Source organism: Marmota monax, unplaced genomic scaffold (genome assembly GCF_021218885.2).
Source record: "Marmota monax isolate L192 unplaced genomic scaffold, Marmota_monax_Labrador192_F-V1.1 WCK01_AAM20220418_F8-fsc00135, whole genome shotgun sequence".
Lineage (NCBI taxonomy): Eukaryota > Metazoa > Chordata > Mammalia > Rodentia > Sciuridae > Marmota > Marmota monax.
The window spans coordinates 1,307,802-1,327,549 of NW_026694339.1; the positions used below are offsets into that span (position 1 = coordinate 1,307,802).

Below are 19,748 nucleotides of genomic sequence, written 5' to 3' on the forward strand. Positions count from 1 at the left end.
TTTTTCATTTGAGTTAATACCCTTCGACTATTGCTCATAAAACTACTGTATTCTGAAAAGATGGATCATATAGCGGTTGGGGAATTATTGGTGGATGAATGACATTTGTGAAAGATTATGATTATATTAAAAGTTTTGATCTCTCTCTCTCACACACACACACACAAACATATGTATAAGTGAACCCAAGAAAATAACATTATTAATGAAATACATTGAAATATTAGGATTCTAAAGTTTAATTTGTGACAATTTATAGAATTATCCCAATATTAACATTCATTTTAAAAACAGTGAATGGCTAAGTTTTATCAGATTTCTGAAAGTGTCGAGTATGTTTCTGTGGTCTCAAATGACAACACAAAGCTCTTCACTGGAATTCCTTCATGGCAGCCTGTTAAAACTATAAATTCTGTGGTGTTGCTCCCAGAAAGTCTCATTCACTAGCTATGTGATGGGAGCTTGAGAATCTGAATTTTGAATTTTGGTTGACTTGCACTTATCAAGCTATTTGGAAGCTGCAGTCAGATTTAAAGCAGTCTTCACTTCTTTAAACCTCAAAGTGATCGCAGTTATTTCCTCTAGGAATGAAATGGAAAGGTTTTATAAAATCTTCATAGATTATGGGGATCAGAGCACTTTGAATTTGTAGTTCTGAAAAATAAAAAGTAACCCCTGTACAAGTCTTACAGTAGATTTAACATTTATAGATTTGAACAATTCATGAGCAGCCTCTAAGGTGATTTTGAAATGACAGGAATTTGAATTACTTTGATGGAGAGGCTGCTGTGTGAGAGTGAATTATTTAGCTACTGAGCAGTGTACACCACACTGTATCCCTATCTTAATGAGTCTTTGTTGTTCTGTACTTGTCACAATAACTTCCATTTAAGATCTGAAATGGACATATATCTTTCAGTTACTTTATATCCATATTTCTATGGGAAAATATGTTATTGTAAGTATTCTTGAATTTGAATGTAGGTCTTAGAAATGTCAGAATGTATTTTTTCTTGTCCAAATTAAAGTAAATATAGCAAAATTGTGTTGTTAATTTGTTTTCTGCTTCCCCATCTCCTTGTTTCTGTTCACTTTTCCTTTATGTGAGCACTTCTTTAATTGCTAAACTCCATTGCTCTATCAGAACAACAAAAAGTAAAGATACTAATCCCTTTTCTCATTGGTTGCTTACTCTTTAGAATGAATTAATGTCTATAAACTGTTTTTAATTAGCATTTGATATATTATACTTTATCTGGTTTCTGAAACAAAATGCCTCCTCTTTCCAAAGGAATTTCTAACTTGAACAATCAGGTGGATGTTTTCTTTGTGACTTTTATTAGTCTGAAATTACTCTTAGGTCTATTTCTGTCATTGGATCTAAATCAAGATCTTAGAATTGTATGCCTATGCCCAATACCTTCTAAGGATGAAGAAGTCTCTAATTTCTTTTCAGTTTCTCGTGTTCCCTTTCCTCAATCTTTTTAGTTGGTTATTTAACATTAGCCCAACCATCAAGTTGAAAAAACTGCCAATATCCAAATCCATTTTTTTTCCCTAATTGTCATTGAATAAAGCGTTTCAGCTTTTTTATTTAAAACTTTTTTTAGTTCTCAGTGGACTTTTTTAATTTATATGTGGTGCTGAGAATTGAATCCATTTCCTCACTCAAGCTAGGCAAGAGCTCTACCACTGAGCCACAACCCGAGCCCAGTGCTTCAGCTTTTATCAAAAGCTACTTTTGTTTGATTCCCTTTCTTTCTTACATTAAAAAAAATTGAAGTATCATACATACATACCACATTGTGTATTTGTACATATGCATATACCTGTGTAATCACTCCTAACACTGAAGCTCAGATGCTACTCCCCAAGGTAAACCACTGTCTTGACCTTTGCAGATTAGTTTTGTTTCTATTTGATTTTCATAAAAATTAAGAATATAAATGGAATCATACACTGTATGCCCTTTTGAGTTTATTCTTTTTATTGATGTGTAGTATCCCAGTGTGTGAACATACTACAGTTTGCCCGTTTTTATGATGATTGACATTTGGGTTGTTTGGTTTGATATATTATGAATGGGCTTGGGGATGTGTCTCATTAGTAGAGTGCTTGCCCAGCATACTCAAGGCCTCAAGTTTGATCCCCAGCACTGGGAGAGGGAGGGAGGGGGAGAGAGAGATAGAGAGACTGATTTTGAATAAAACTGCTATGAATGTTCTTGTACAGGTCTGTTGATGAATATAAGCATCTCATTATGCGGCATATGAATCTATGAGTAAATAGTAAATAATACTACCAGTCTTCCAAAGTGGTTGTATAAATTTATTTTTGACAGCAGTTAAAGAGTGTTCTGATTTCCAATTGCTCTACCTTTTTAAGAGCTTGTTGTCTTTAGTTTTAGCCATAGTGATAGTTTTCTGATATCTCTTTCTGGTTTTAATTTGTAGTTTCCTGAAGATCCAGCTTTTTATGTTTTTTTTTTAAACTCTTCTGATTAATCTTGGTTGTTATCTTAACTAATAGAAAGACATTTAGAAAATTAGTAAAGCAGACTTCTAGGTGTGTCTGTGAGGATGCTTCCAGAGACGATTTGCATGTGGGACAGTAAACTAAGGGAAGATCTTCTCTGAACTTGGGGTGCTGTCCAATAGCTTGGGGGCCTAGATAGAACAAAAAGCGGGAAGAGGAGGAAAGCATATTGTGCATGAGATTGATTCTTCTAGAACAGATTGAGGGTTTTTGTTTTTGTTTTGGGTTTTTTTTGTTTTTGTTTTTGTTTTAAATGTGTATGTGTGTTTTGGTTGGTTGGTTGTTTTGCTGCTGCCATAAGAGCATCACAGTTCAGCTTCTTTAGCTTTTGAATGTAAACTCCAACTAGCATCTTTTTAAGGAGTTGCCAGGCCTTGAAATGGTGGAGGGGTTCCTAGCTTTTTTGGACTGAGCAGCTCTCCAGATTATAGATAGCCATTATGGGACTATCCAGTCTCTGATTGTGTAAACCAATCTAATGGCTGTTCTTTTATAGCGCACACGCACACACACACACACACACACACAAACATACACACATATTCTATGGGTTATATTCCTCTAGAGAAACCTGACTATTACATTAACAATTTGGATGTCCTCTTTTGTGAAGTCTCTGAATTTTGCTTATTTTTTATTAGGTTATCTTTTTCTCACTGATCTGTTGGACTTCTATATATTTGTATGTGCCTTTGTCAGATATTTATTTAGATATATTCTTCCAACATGTAGATTGCCCTTTTGCTTTTTAAATAGTATTTTTGATGTAATATATGATTTATATAATCCAGTTGATCCGTCATTAGTGTTAGTACTTGTTGTCCTATTTGAGAAATATTAGCCTTACCCCAGTGTAATTAAAATAAATAATCCCTATTTTTTCTAAATGTTTTATCATTTAAAATATATACAATCCATTTTTTTTCTTTTTTGGCAGCTCTGTGTATACTCAGGGCTGTGTGTATGCTGAACAAATGTTCTATCACTGTGCTACAACTCTAGCCCTCAAAATAATTTTTGTATATGTTGAGGGTGTGGGACAAGGTGGCCCTTTCATTCTTTCTTTCTTTCTTTTTCTTTTTTTCTAAATAGGTATATGTTGTTGAAACAGCACCAGTTGTTGAAAAGATCATCATTTCTATTAGAGCCTTTTTTGTAAATTAGATAATCTTCAATGTGTGGATCTGTTCCTGGATTCTTTATTCCATTGATTTGTCTGAATTTGCCCAATATAATATCTTAATTACTATCAGTTGATTATAAATCTTGATATCTGAAGTAAGTCTATCAACTTTGCTTTTCTTAATGTTATATTCTGGTCTTAAGCATTTATTTTACAGTCAGCATTTTATAAATTTCTACTGAAAATAATTGTCCACTGGAATTTGTAAAATGATTATATTCAATCTATGGGCCAATGAGTACATGGATTATAGGAACATTTAGTGGTGCCAGCATATATGAAATATCTTTTAATTTTATCCTTTTTATGGTCTGATATTTAAAATTCATAATGAAGAAAATGGTTGGGTTTTGCTTTCTTACTATGGTCTTATAATAATAATTATTGAAGTTGATTGATATAACCTCATTATTTTCAACATATCTTTTTTAGTGAAAATCATTATTTCTCATTAGGTAAAACGTGGTCTCTAGAGTTTTGTTGTTTTTTATTTATTGTTTGTATTTATAAATAACCCTTACCAGGCTGCAAAAGCTCTTTTTTAAGTTTATTATGAGTAGATGTTGAATGTTATCAGCTGCATCATTTGAGATGATCACAGGATTTTTCTTTGTGAATTACTTCTTCTTTTTCTTTTTCTTAACGCTGTTATTTTAAAATCTTTGTATGTTAACTTTAATATCTGAATCATTTGTTGGTCTCTTTTTTGGAATGTATTTTTTTTCCTTTTGGTTTTAAAAAATGTGGTTCTATATTGTAATTTGTTTTAATTGAAACAGTCATTTATAGTATGCTAATAATCTTTGGTTGAGTTAAATTAAAAATTATAATCTAATGTCTTAAATGAGCAAAGGATTTGAATAGCTCTTTTCCAAAGAAGATATGCAAATGGCCAATAAGCAAATGAAAATGGTGCTCAACATTATTTATTATAATGAAAATGTAAATCAAAACCATCCTGAGATGTTACTTTATATTTGCTGGGATGGAAAAAATCAACAAGTATAATATCAAGTATTGACAGAGATATGGAGAAATTGGGACCCTTATATATTGCTAGTGAAAACGTAAAGTAGCCTGCTTTGGGAAACAGTTTAGCAGTTTAGTAACTCTTTTAGCAAAAAGTTAAACATTTTACAGCAGTACTCTGACCCCACAATTCCATTTCTAGGTTTACACACAAGATAACTGAAAACATATATCCACACAAAACTGGTACTTAATGTTTATAGCAACATTATTCATAATAGCCCCAATCAACTCAAATGTGTTTTAGCTTATGAATTCAAACAAAAATGTTATAGTCATGCATTGGAATACTATTCTTTCATACAAAGGAATTATATTCTTTTACATACTTCAACATGGATGAACCTGGAGCACATTATTCTAAATGATAGAAGCGAGTCATAAAATGTCACATATTATTTCATTTATATGAAATCTCCAGAATAGGCAAATCCACGGTTGCCACGAGCTGTAAGGAAGAGAAGGAAGTAATGGAGACAGGCTGCTAATGGGTATACTCATTCCTCTTTTTGAGATGACAAAAATGTTCTAAAAATAGGTGATAGTGGTATAACCTTGTGAATATATAAAAAGTCATTGTACACTTCAAAAGGATGGATTTTGTGTGAATTATGTTTCAATTCAAATACAATTTAAAAGCACTAGAAAAGTTCTAAATGATGTATTCTTTCTGTGAAAATTAAAGGGTCATCACATGATTTTTAAAGGTCAGATAGGGCTACAAAACTTATAAAGAAAACACTATATTCTTCTAGCATGTTGAATTTAATTATATAGTTTTGGCCAGTAGATGTAGATGAAAAAAGTGGTCTTTTCCTAGATTAAAAAAAATTTTAAAAATTGGGAATAAACTCTTTATTTCTTCACTCTTTCTGCACGTAAATTGGATGTTGTTAGAAAATGAACCTCTTTCTTGAGTTACTATATTATTCCAGTTTCCTGTCGTTTGCAGTGAAATATAATAATCATTGAGAATCATCATTGATATAGGAATCTTATCTTCAAGACTTCCTGTGTATGAAACCTTCTTTGAGCTCCAATATTATACACGTTTCTCTTGGATAGTTCACAAGTATATCAAATTTAACACAGCAAAGTAGCTTCTTAATTTTTATACCCCACATGTGGGTATGGTAGACCCATGTAGGTAGACCCTCATATAACTAGTTTAGGAGTCATTTATAATTCTTCTTCCTTGCTTTTGCTTTTCTTTCTTTCTTTTTTTTTTTTTACTTCTTCAATCTCTTTTTTCCTATTCAATTTCTTAAGTCTACCCATTTCTGTCCATTTACATTGCTACCAGTGTCATTTGTTGAACATTATCTCTTGCCTGCTCAACTAGCCTCTGTCCTTTTCCATTTGGGGCCTCCTTCCGTTCCTTTCTCATAGGATGAGAGTAATCTTAAATTATAAATCAGATCGTGTTACTTTCATGCTTAAAATTGTTCAATGGCTTTCCATTAGAATAAAATTCCCAATTCTTCAAGATCTTGAATGATCTTACCTCTCTCCTGTCTGTTTTTATGTCCTTTACACAGTGCTCCAGCTTTTTCAGTTTCCTATATAATTCTTATATAGTTTTTTAAAAAATTCTTTCAAAACCTAACTTTAATGGCATTTTCCTTAGAAAAGTTGTTCCTGGCTCATCATAAGGAAATGATGCCTCACTCTTTGCTCCCTGTCACTGTTCCTGTCATCTTTTTCTACAGAAATTCCTCAGTATATTCATGTATTTGTTTAGTTACTTTACATATGTGTGACATCTGCCTGACTATAAACTTTATGATAGGCATTATGTTCACTATTGAATTTCCTGGACTGAACTCAGGTTTTAGAAAACAGTAGTAGCTCAATAATACTTGTTGAATTAATGACTGAATTAATGAATGACTCTGAAGTTACCTTTTTTTCTCCAGGTGTTGCTTTAAAATGTTTTATTCTCCAATTTTTTTTAAAAATAGCACAATACACAGTTGTATACAAGTTCATCTGAGTTTAACAATGAACATTTGCCACATTAGCTTTATCTTTTTTATAAGTGTGTGTATGTATAGAAATTTGTCTATATCTATTTGTTTAAATATATATTAGTATTAGTAGAAGTGAGCCAATTGAAAGGAAGTTGCAGTTATGATGTTAATTTCTAAATAATTCACTTCACCTTCTGTGAACAAGGTCATCTTCTGGTCCAGCATGATATTAGAAAATTTAATATTAATAGTGATATGGCTCTATGTACATTTGATATGGTTTCATGTCATAGTGATATGTTTTTGTTCCCAAGTTGTGCCATAATATGTTTTTTTTCCAAGTTTTTTTTTTTTTTAGTTGTAGGTGGACACAATGCCTTTGTTTTATTTATTTATTTTTATGTGGTGTTAAGGATCAAACCCAGTGCCTCGCACATGCTGGCAAGCACTGTACCACTGAGCCCCACCCCGAGCCCCATAATGTGTTTTTAAAAAGCTTTTTTTTCCTCTTTCACTCCAGGATCCATTTAAGGATTTCATATTGTATTTGATTGTCATTCCTTCTATTTTCTTATAATTTAAAATAGTACTCTTGCTATTCACAATGTTTTTCATTGAATTTATATATTTTTAAATTGTCAAGCTCATTTTCTTGCATAATTCCACTATGTGTGTGTGTCTGTCTGTTCATAGCTAGATTTAGTTTTGACATTTTTAGCAAGGCTGGTATATAGCTGATGAAGTACTTGTCATTGTATTATGTTGGAAGGCTACGTAATGTTAATTTAGCCCATTATTTATGCTGCTAAATTTGATCACTTAGTGAATATATATTTGCCCAAACTTGTTCTCTTTGTAATAAGGTACCTACTTTGACACTTTGCAAATATCCTGTTTACCATCAACTTTTCACACACTGAATTGTGACATCTAATCATGGTCCTTCCTGAGTTAATTGTTACATTGGTAGTGATTATGTAATTCCCTCTACATTTATTAGCTGCCATTTTTCTATAAAGAACTTTACCATTCCTAACACATACTTCTTTCTTTTCAGTAGATTACATTATTAATTTAATGTATTATCCATTACTATTATTATTTTAGACATATTGTTCCAAATTTGGTCAATGAGAGATCCTTCAATATGGTTCTTATAAGATCTTCCGTAGTCTTAGTTATTTGTTCTCTGGCACAAGACTGTCTGTTTTTCCTGGGGGAGAATGATATTTGGAAACCAAAAATCTGGGTGCTAAATGTGCTGTCATTATTACTACGTTGACATTTTTTTTTCAGTGGCCTTTTCAAAAGGATTCATAGCCAGGATGACATTTTATACAAGCAGGCAGGGATGCAAACAAACACATATGTGTATATGTATTTAAGTAACAATTTTTGATACCTCCAGTTCATCACTAAACTCCCATTCCATATTTGTTGCTTTTTTCTCTTACAGTGAGAATCCTGATTCCCAGCTACTTAATATATTTACTCCTTTATACTATCTGAAATATACATAAGCTTACAACAACTTACTAAGAAAATTTTAAGATTCACAGACATATAAACAAATATATGTAGTTTATAATAAGAGAGACAGACATAGTCAAATATAGTATGGTAAGTATAATCAGTGTATGCTTAAGGTTGATGAGTGCCTAGGTGCCAATGAAGACTTATCAGGAGAAGAGATATATTGAATGTGTTAGAAAAGAATAAACATTAATAAGCAAAAGATACTGTCCTATGCTGCTGGTATCTAAAATTCTATTATTTTATGGAAAGACAAGTTGTTGAGAAACTTACTAATAAAATTAATGTTGTGAAGTTATATAGTTAGTATAGCTGATTGCCAAATGAAAAAAAATAGTAACTAACATTTATTTAAATATTCTTCCACACAGATTACATGATTCATCATGTATAATCCTTAATATCCTTTCTGATATCGGTACTGATATTAAGCTCATTTTATTGATAAGGACACAGATTTATAGAGGCAAAATAACCTCCTGAAAGTCACACAGATAAATGTGGTAGAGCCAGTATACAAACTCTTGCACATTTATTCTAGAAACAATGTTCTTAACTATACAAAAATGAACAATAATGACCTCAGGAATCCAGAGGAGAAGAAAAAGTTTACCTAATGAGAATAGTAGCAAATTAGGTAGGTGGTGGTTATCCACAAAAAACACACAATTTCTTCTACTCACACAACATTTTTTATACCACAAATCATTCTCTTGTGGATGTTGACTGTCTTTAAATTCAAATCTGATACTACCTGGAGTTAGTTTCCTGTTCTATAAGTTAGGGCTCAGTCCCACAATACTGACCCTACTTCAGATGCCAATTATAAGTCCAGGTTTCCTGTACCACTGACTGAGTATGTACTTCAGGGATTCCTAAATCCCCTTCTAGGGTTTGATAATTTGTGAGAATAGCTCACTGAATTCAGGCAAACATTTTACTGATGATTACCAATTTGTTATAAGGGATATTAAAAGGAATACAAATGAGTAGTCAGATGAAGAGGTACATAGGGCAAGATCTCCAGTGCAGGAGGACTTCGGTCCCCATGGAGCTGAGGTTTGCCACTCTCTTCTTAGCCACAGATGCATTAGATACCTGAAAGCTCCTCAAATTTTAGATCTATTTGTCCAAGAGCTATTGTTTTTTTTCCCAAAAACTTTTGTAGACCTTAATCTCCAGCCCTCTCACTTCTTTTCTAGAGGTTGGAGCATGGAGCAGCAAGTTCCAACTAGTAATGGTCTTTTGGGTGAGCAGCTCCATATCCAGCTATTTAGAGGCCTCATCCAACTCTTAGCATGAAGTTGGTGTGACTGAAAGGGGCTCCTGTCAACCAGTTATTCCAAGAGTTTTAGGAACTTTGTGCCAAGAACAAGGGGACACTTCCTGTTATACCACAAATATAATGAAAAATATTTCAAGCATGGGTATTGGCATAAATAAGTATTGACTGGTCAAAGTTTACTTGAGGGAGAGGTCAATATATTTCAACTTACTTAGGAGCATTAGGGAAGATCAGGATGGAATGAGGATGGGAGGGGAGCCATCTGTCCAGATCTTTGAAATAATTGTAAGTAATTTGGCTTGATCTTCTAAAGATCTGTTAGGGTTATGGATTAGTTTAGTAATATGGGAGTCAGCATAACTTAATGATTTAGTTCTTGAACTCCTATCATTTACCATCTTTGTAGTATTGAGCAAGTTACTACCACTGGACTCCTTTTTTCTTATGTATAAATTGAGGATGGCAATAATATCTGCCTTATAGAGGTAGTTTATGTAAAGCCTGATATAGAGTAAGCAAGCACTCAACAACTGTTAAATATTATTGAAGTATTTTAAGAAATTTAATCAGAGAACAATATATAGTAGCCTAGGGTATTAGTTGAGAATGCTCAAAATATAATTGTAAGAGATAAAGGGAAAGGAACATACAGATGCTAGAAATATTTTAAATTATATTAATATTTTAAATTTATAGAATATTCTAATATCTTAAAAATATGTGGCACTTTGTGCTATTTTATAATATTCATGTGTTCATTATTATATCAGCAGTTAATAGCGGACAACTGTAAACAACTATAATTTCCAGAACACTCTGACATATTGTTGAATTTGATCATCAGAACCATTTTTTGAGATATTATTATTTCTTTTTTTGTTGTTGTTGTTTGGTACTGGGGGTTGAACTCAGGGGCATTCCACCATTGAGTCACATCCCCAGTCCCTTTTTGTATTTTATTTAGAGACAGGGTCCCACTGAGTTGCTTAGTGACTTTTTTATTGCTGAGGCTGGCTTTGAACTCTCAATCCTCCTATCTCAGCCTCCCAAGCTGTTGGGATTATTTCCTTTTTATTTAGCCTCTGAATGGTTTAATTTCACAGAAGATCACATAAGTTCACAAAAGGACCAATTTAAAACTTGACTCTCTACAGCTCTTCTAATGGCTTCTCCATTGTATCACAATATATGATAAACCTAATATTAGTACAGCAAAGAACAAATAGGAAAAACTATTTCTTCTTTGAAAGAGTTAATATGTTAAGTGCCTGCCTTAATGCCAGGAAATAAGTGAGACATGGAAGGGAACAGACTAGTTCAACATCTACTAGTTATCTAAATTATAGATAAACTCAGTGATGTTTATTTTGTACAATCTCTGGTAGATCAAAATATCTGGTAGCAATAATTAGCCACTTAAAATATTTTTAACAGAAATTAAAATAAGCTCAATAAGCTCTTGCTTTTTGGTACCAAACTGTATTTGTATATTCTGGGTGACTATGAAATATTTTAGAATAGAGCTATTTCTTAAGTGTTTTTGAGTAGTATTGATCGTGAAACTTTTTGAAATTTACATCAGGCCAATGGTGGCAGAGTCTACATAGAACTATGCTTCGTGGTGTTCTGGGAAAAACCTTCCGACTTGTTGGCTATACTATTCAGTATGGCTGTATAGCCCATTGTGCTTTTGAATACGTTGGTGGTGTTGTAATGGTAAGTTTTTTACATTGAAGAATATTCATTTTAAATATATAGTTGTTTTTATTTGGAGGAAAATATGTTCCCCTTCATTTAAATTGAAGATATTTAATGAATAACTTATGAAAGTTAAAACAAAATCTTTTAAAATGTTAGGATAGAAGAGAGTGTTTGTATGGACACTAATATAAATATAAGGGCCTTTAAATGTGTTCTGTATTCTAACAGGCACATAAGGTCTTCTTACTTGACTAACATTATAATAATAATTGTTACCATTTATTGAATGCTATTAACTGTTTCCAAGATATGTTCAATGTTGTTTTCTAATTAACTCATTTAGTCTTTACACTTCTTGGTCTATTTAAATTAAATAGGTCACACAATAAGTAGCAGATAAGGAATTTCAACACGAATTTGTGCAATTTCCAAAACTCCTACTCAGAACTACTGAAGTTAAGTGTCATTAAAACAAATGATTACTCTGCTAATGTCAATTAGAATGTTAAAGCTGTCTCTTCATCCTCTAACAATGCTTGTTCTCAGTATTACATCATCAATCTGTCCAACTGACTGTTCAAATCCTTTGTCATGTAATTGGAAGAATATTTGACTGGCCTGTCAATAGGTTTTTCTTTTGTTGTTGTTGTTATTTTTTTATATTGTGTTTGCACCAACAGATTGACAGTCAGAAACCTCAGGTTGAGTTGGAGTTATGTAAATAAATACATTTAACTGAAATTCCTCTCCTTAATTTTTCAAAGTTACCTTGTTTATTCTAGAAGTAGCAAACAAACTTTCATTGTATTCTTTGTTATTTCTACCTGAGTAGAAAGTTTTGAATCAAAATTTTTATTTACAAAATAAGTAGGGTAGATGGAGATTGTATTTATATTTTTAATAACAGTTATTATACATTTCAGTTTTGAGACATAAATCAAGATTATTATTTTAAGACATGCAAATATGTAAATCTTTAAAATACATCTCATTATGCCAGTATTTTTCAATAGAAAATATAAATTTGTCCATCAAATGAGTAACCTATTCTCTTTGAAGAGGAAGAAGGATATTGATTAATTGAAAATATGATTATATCATTTAATAAATTACCACCATAGTTACTGGATGATATTTGACAAATAGCAAGAAAGTGAATCATTCATTTATTCACCCAACAAATATGTACTGAGTATCAACTTTATTCTAAACTCTGTTCTTGGCTTTAGTTATGTAGCTGGGAAAATTAGAGACAAGGAACCTGTCCTCATGGAGCTTACATTGTACAGGGTGGCCAAAATTTGGAAACATGGATAATGTTACTTTGTTCATATATTCTAATGTAATATTAAGAAATAAGTTTTAATATATTTGTGTTTCCAGACTGTGGCCATGCTAGAGTTAAATTTATTTGGGAAGGGAACCACCAACTTACCAATCATCCCCTAATCTTGAGGAACATTTACTTGATTTTCTTTCTCTAATAAGCCTGCTTAGATGATTTCTTTCAAATTTAAAGAGGTTTTTAACTCAAATTACAAAATTACTTCTCTTTTTTTTTAGTGTTCTGGACCATCAATGGAACCAACAATTCAAAATTCGGATATTGTCTTTGCAGAAAATGTTAGCCGACATTTTTATGGTATCCAAAGGTAAATGTCTGTCATAGATGTATTAAATATAAAGTGAGAATACACATACATGTTGTGTTTTTTCTGTAGTTTCTTAGCTTTATCTATAAAAAAATCTTTTGTAAATAATGAAACTAATGACCAGGTAAGTGAAACTTTGAGTCAAATATTTTCTTATTTTGAGAAATTTTAATAGATTCTCTAAACATGATTAGTCTCTCTGGTCACTGTGTCTCCTTACATTATTGTCCACAATAGCTAGCAATTCCTTTTATCACATACATGTAAGCCTAAGTTTACTTTTTTATTGGGTCTTAAAATGTTTTTATTCAACAACTAAAGACTTGTGAACTTTGTTACATATCAAATAAGTGTTCTGGTTAATTATAAAAGCAATTCTGTAGTTCTGTTGATGACAGTCTTATTCTATTTATATAGCCTATAATGATAACTTTTAGATTATATTATTGTATATAGCTGAGAACTAGGAATTTTATCTCTTATTGTTTTCCTGATTAATTATATTAAATTGAATAACTACTTTGCAAATATTATTTGTCACTGAACCTTTTTAAGTCCTAATATCAAAATTTCCAAATCCTGTAAAAATATTTATTTTAATTCAGTCTAAGAGTATAATTCCTTCTGAATGGATGTCAAATATTAGTAATTTAATGTATTTTTAAAAGCGTACCTCTCTGGTTATTTAAAATTTTGATCCATTTATTTTCATTATTCTGAAAATAATAAATTTATTCCACCTTTTGTCTCAGAAAACTACAAACTTGACTCTCAATAACTGATATTTAGCTATGGTATAATAAGTGGGCTTAGGCATTCCTCTTTCAGTATTCACCTTTGTTATACCCTATTTTGTATTCTTGGAAAAAATCATCAAAAAATAGTGTAAAGCTGCCCTTTCCATTTATTGATATTTCACCAGCCCTAGTTTCTGCAGAGAAAACTAACTTTTAGTCAAGCTATATGATCTGACATGTTTCCTAGGAAATTGTGCAGATATTTTATATATAATAAATTCAAGAAACCCAATGGTAGAAATGGGGTTATAAAATAAAACATATGATAGGCCATATTCTAACTCCTCTTTCTTTTTTACTTATTTAAAAATAAGCTAATACAGTCTTTGCATTATGTGGTGCCTTAGCCTCATTGTAGCATGAAGACAAGTTTTTATTATATGTTAATGACATGATTTTACTCATAATCCTTAAACATTCTTAATGTAGTGCTGAACTTATTGGCTGAATAGTTTCTGAATGCAAGTGCCTCGATGTTATCTTATTTTTATATACTATTTGCATTCAGATAAGTAATACAAATAACTGAATTCAGTAAATTAAGATTCTTTGAGGGTTTCATTTTTATATTCTGTTCATCCAGGGGTTCCATTATGTTTCAGGACAGCTCAAAATCTGTCATTCATATAAAACATATCAAAGTAATTTTTAGAGCCAAGGCAATCAGTTGTTAACTTCCACTTTAAAAAATATTGTCCTGTAGAGTAGAGCAAGAGGATTGATGAGGGAGGAGGGGAAGAAAAGGAAAGGTACTGGGGAATGAGAATGATCAAATTATGTGTATATATGGATATCATATATTGAATCCCACTATTATGTGTAATTATAAGGCACAAATAAAAAAAGAACAAAATATTTAATTTCCTGATTCTCTTATTTGTAACATAGAACTCTTAAGATTTCACGGGAATTGAGATATCCTTTTGCCTGTTTCGAAAGGTAGAATAGCCTTCCGTTAGGGATGGATAGAAGTCTGCATGTGTCCTATCTAAAGCACATGAATCTCTTCTTCATCATCTGCACAGAAGACTAATACTTAAGATAGTCTTCTTTTACTGCTTGTTCTTTCAACAAATAGTAAATAAGCACTTAATTTATAAGATGTGCTGTACATTATAAATAAGTGAAGACGAGTGAGATAGTAACATCTTTTCAAAAGCTTGCCATCTAGTAGGATAAAAAGGATAATTAATTAATTACTTAATTGGTACCAGGGATTGAACTCGGGGGCACTTAACCACTGAGCAATATCCCCAGCCCTTTTAGTATTTTATTTTGAGACAGAGTCTTGTAAAGTTGCTTAGGACCTAGCTAAATTGCTGAAACTGGTGTTGAACTTGTAATCCTCCTGCCTCAGCCTCTTGAGTCAGTGGAATTCCAGGCATGTGCTATTGCACCCAGCTAAAAAGAATATTTATAACTACAAATGAGAAAAGAAAATTTAATAGTTTTGTTAGGTTGCTTTTAAAACTCTTTTCTGAGAGCTGAGTCTAAAGGATATGTATTTTGATTAATCTCTACACCCATATCTGCCTAGATTACCAGAAATATATTCCACATTAACAGTGGTTTTTGTAAAAGCAGATTGACTAGCCAGGCATAATGGCACAGGGATGCTGAGTCAGGGAGATTGTAAGTTTGAGGCTAGCCTTTGTAAATTAGAACTTGTATCAAAATTTCAAAAAACGGTGGGGAGAGGATGTTGTTTAAGAATACAGCTCAGTGGGAGAGTGCCCCTGTGTTTAGTTCTTGGTATTGTAACAAAACAAAAAGCAGTTTGAATTATTGAATTATTTCTTTGCCATTTAATTGCACCATTTAAGCGTTATCCTGATTATTTTATTAAAGAACTATAGTTTCATAAAACACACATGGAAAGTTTCTTCCTCCAAAGCTGCCTCAAATCAGCTTTGATTGTGTGTTAAAGTCTTTGTAAACTTGTTCATTGAAAGAATTCCATTGATATGGTTCTAGGTGTTTGGAAAGAGTTTATTCTATTTTCCAAAGAAGGCAATATCCACTGCCACCAAATTATAGAATTTATTTTTTTTGATAAAATTTTCTTTTAACAATAGCCTCAAGACATGAACATTGAACTATTTCTACATTTTCTGTAAAATTTCTGAGGAAGATGGTGTCTTTTATTTGGTTATGAATTCCTCTTTGATTTAGTTTTTTGGGAAATGTTCATCTTCCACTAAATTTTCTTTTTGAATTATGATTCCTATGTAATTAATCTTAGTTTTTTAATGACTTGGCTATCAAAAAATTTAGAATTCATTGTAATACTTATAATATTAGCAATAATTAGGTTTCTGATTTAACTATAATTTTCCTTTTATTACTATAGCTTTTGTGTGTTAACACAGTTTACATATTTCTCATTTTATGCAGAAAGAATATTGTGTTCTGTTTGGTTGGGGACATTAGTCCTATGTTCTTTGTCTCCAGTTTTTATTTTTTTTTATTTTTGGTACCAGGGATTGAACCCAGGGATGCTTAACTACTGAGCCACATCACCAGCCTTTTTATGTATTTTATTTAGAGACAGGGTGTCACTGAGTTGCTTAGGGTCTCCCTAAGTTGTTGAGACTGGTTTTGAACTTGTGATCCTCCTGCCTCAGTCTCCTAAGCCACTGGGATTACAGGTGTGTTCCATGACGCCCAGTTTTTTTTCTGCTTTTTAAGATGTTCATTATTTTGTTACCATGTAGATTATTATTTCTTTCATGAATTATGCTTTCCATGTGATCAGACCTATACTGATTATTTTTATATATGATATTACATTTTTGAAGCATATAGCTGCTCAGCTCTTAGCATTGTATTTGGTTGTGTCTTTTTCCCCCCCTTCAAATATAAGTACTTTATACTATCTATTGTAAATTATATGGGTTATATAACTTCCATGCTGAGCTCTAAGAAAACATAGATAATGTTTCTACCTTGTCAGTGCTCTGGTATCAGTCAGTGCTGGGAGGTAAAATTAGTTTGGTATTTTTATGGAATTGTTTTTCCATTGTTTTGGTTCTAAAAATTTGGATGCAGAAATAAAACATAGTTGATGTGGTGCAAAAAGGATAATAATTATAGAAGTTTTTAAAAATGTAGAACCTTCCAAAATTACTAGAAATCCATTACAATCATTGGATTCTGACTCAAGTCAGTTATAAGGGTTCTCAAAGTTGGTAAATACATGAGAGGGTCAGTGGTAGAGGATAGGGTGTGTCTATCCTTAAGTTGCCTTGTAAAATTATTAAAGCAGTACCATGCATGTGTTTGTGCTTAGTATATAATACTGGTATTTCTTTGACCTTTTTTCCCTCCCAGAGGTGACATTGTGATTGCAAAAAGCCCGAGTGATCCAAAATCAAATATTTGTAAAAGAGTAATTGGTTTGGAAGGAGACAAAATCCTCACCACTAGTCCATCAGATTTCTTTAAAAGCCATATTTATGTAAGTAATATTTCAATTATGTTATTCATTGGTATCAGAGTTGATTAATATTAACAGAATACAATGAAAAAAGAAAATAACTTTCATTCTTATTTTAAATATAAGAAAAAATGTTGTGTCCAATCAAATTTAAGTATATCAGGAATAATTTGGCCATTATATTTCATATATTTTAGTTCCTTTTAAAACCCTATATAAATATCTCAGTTATACTTTTTACAAGCAGGATATACCAATGAATGCTAAATTATTGGACAAATATTTGAGGAGAAATAGGATAGTTGCATAGTCTCAAGAGTATCTCTTCTGGGATACTTAGTAGTAACTTCCAGGGGGAGAAACCTGGCAGACACCACCTGAGTCAAGTGATCAAGGTTAACTTCACCTACATCAAAATGTATCAACAAAATGTTGTCCCTGAATTGAAATACCAAGAAGGGCATGTGACTTTTGTGATATTCTTACCAAAAAATCAAACAAACAAATCCCCAAACCACAGTCAAATCACAAGAAAACCTAAATTGAGGGTCATTCTACAGTATACCTGACAAGTGCTTCTCAAAAAGGTCATGGGGCTGAGTTGTGACTCAGTGGTAGAGCACTTGCCTAGCACATGTGAGGCACTGGATTCATCCTCAGCATCACATAAAAAAATAGATAAATAAAATAAAGGTGTTGCGTTCATCTACAACTAAAAAAATATTTTAAAAAAATGTCAAGGTCATAAAAAACAAATAATGACTAAAGAACTGTCATAGATAGGAGGAGACTTAAAATCAATCTGAATTCCTGGCTTAGAAAGTTTTCTACTGATGAATGAATCAGACATAAGGTTCCTATGTTCATATATGAATACATAACCAGTCTAACTCCACATCATGTTTAACCACAAGAATGGATCTTAATTAGAATAAGTTATACTCTGTATATGTGTATCAAAATATATTCTTCTGCCATGTATATCTAAAAAGAACAAATAAAAAACAAATTAATTGGATTGTAAAAAAAAAAAAAAAAGAAAGTTTCCTACTGAGTTATCAGTGGAAAATCTGGCTAAATCACATAAGGTCTGTAGTTTAATTTTTAAAAAGTCTTTTAAAAGTTTTTAGAACATAAGTTGTATATAAGCCACTTGCCTATTCAGGTAAAAAAAGAGTGCAAGAACAACAGAATGAAAGAATGACAAGCAGATATACTGTGGTAGCTTCTTTTATCACTCTGATGGCTTCTGTGACTGAACTTATAGGAAGAGTGAACTTTTAAGAAGAGTGAGACTTTGTTTACTTAGCTTATATTCTGCATACTTTAATAACTATGACTTAATTTTCTCTTTAAATTTTGCATCGGTATAAAATTATTAATACAGCTGTTATATTAACTAACTTTACTTCTTCTCATCCCTAATGTAAAGAAATAACTGAAGAGTAAAATTGTATTCAATGTTAAAAATGTATTTTGAACTATGATAGCCTCTGATTTCCCTTTAAGCTTGATCAGTAGATTGTAAGATAACCCGTTATTTATTATCCATAATAGATGGATGGTATTATGGTATTATGCATATAGTATTATGTAAATATTTTTATGTTATTACCACAATACTAAAATACACAGTAATTGTTAGCTGATGATTATAATGTTGAAGATGATAGTATTAATGTCAGGTGATCTATTTTTCTGCCGTGACTTTCATCATGAACACTGTATCCTTTTATTTTTCAAAAATGTCACTTTTCTATATGATTTTACCTTCATATAACTATTCTCATAACATGAGATGTTCTATTTACTTCTAAGTTGCTTTAGAAATTATGTACTTAAGATGGAAAAATAGCTTTTTTTATTGGTACATAATTATACATAATTGTAGGATTCATGATGCCACATTCATATATGCATATAGTTTGATCAGTCTCATTCCCTAGTACATTCCCTTTCCATCTTCTTCTCCTTCCTTCATGAGCCTTGGTCTGCTCTACTGATCTCCCTTCTATTATTATTGTTAATTATATTTGAATATACCACAATGAATCATTTATATATATCTAACACATATATATATGAGAAATGAATGAATGATAATGGTGGATGAAATCTACCAAATTATGCTGTCTATATATAAATACAGCACAATAAATCATTCATCTATATACGAATGACACAGATATCTAACATGTATACCTAGCATTATTTGGTGGATTTCAATCCCCAGTATTTCCCCATGCCTTCCTATCCTCTATCCCTCTTGATCCTCTCTTCCTTTTCTTTTTGTGAGATTCCTCCTCTGCCTTTTTTTTTTTTTTAATTTTTTATTGTGGGTTGTTCAAAACATTACAAATTTCTTGACATATCATATTCCACACTTTGATTCAAGTGGGTTATGAACTCCCACCTTCACCCCATACACAGATTGCAGAATCACATCAGTTACACATCCATTGATTTACAAATTGCCATACTAGTGTCTGTTGTGCTCCGCTGCCTTTCCCATCCTCCACCCTCCCCCCTCCCCACCTCTCCCCCCCCTCCCCTCTTCTCTCTCTACCCCCTCCACTGTATAACCCTGAGGGTGTCCTTCCATTACCGTGCAATTTCCCTTCTCTCTC

General features: G+C 31.9%; 1 protein-coding gene across 5 annotated transcripts in view; it reads left to right on the plus strand.

Moving 5' to 3' along the window:
- Nucleotides 1-19,748, plus strand: part of Immp1l (inner mitochondrial membrane peptidase subunit 1) — an 83,092-nt gene that overhangs the window by 33,892 nt on the left and 29,452 nt on the right. For all 5 annotated transcript variants that reach the window (XM_058586496.1, XM_046467517.1, XM_046467520.2 and 2 more), the window contains 3 exons: nucleotides 11,118-11,251; nucleotides 12,800-12,888; nucleotides 17,016-17,142. In XM_058586496.1, the coding sequence (XP_058442479.1) occupies nucleotides 11,147-11,251; nucleotides 12,800-12,888; nucleotides 17,016-17,142 (321 nt within the window). In that variant the 5' untranslated portion in view covers nucleotides 11,118-11,146. The remainder of the gene's footprint in view (nucleotides 1-11,117; nucleotides 11,252-12,799; nucleotides 12,889-17,015; nucleotides 17,143-19,748) is intronic.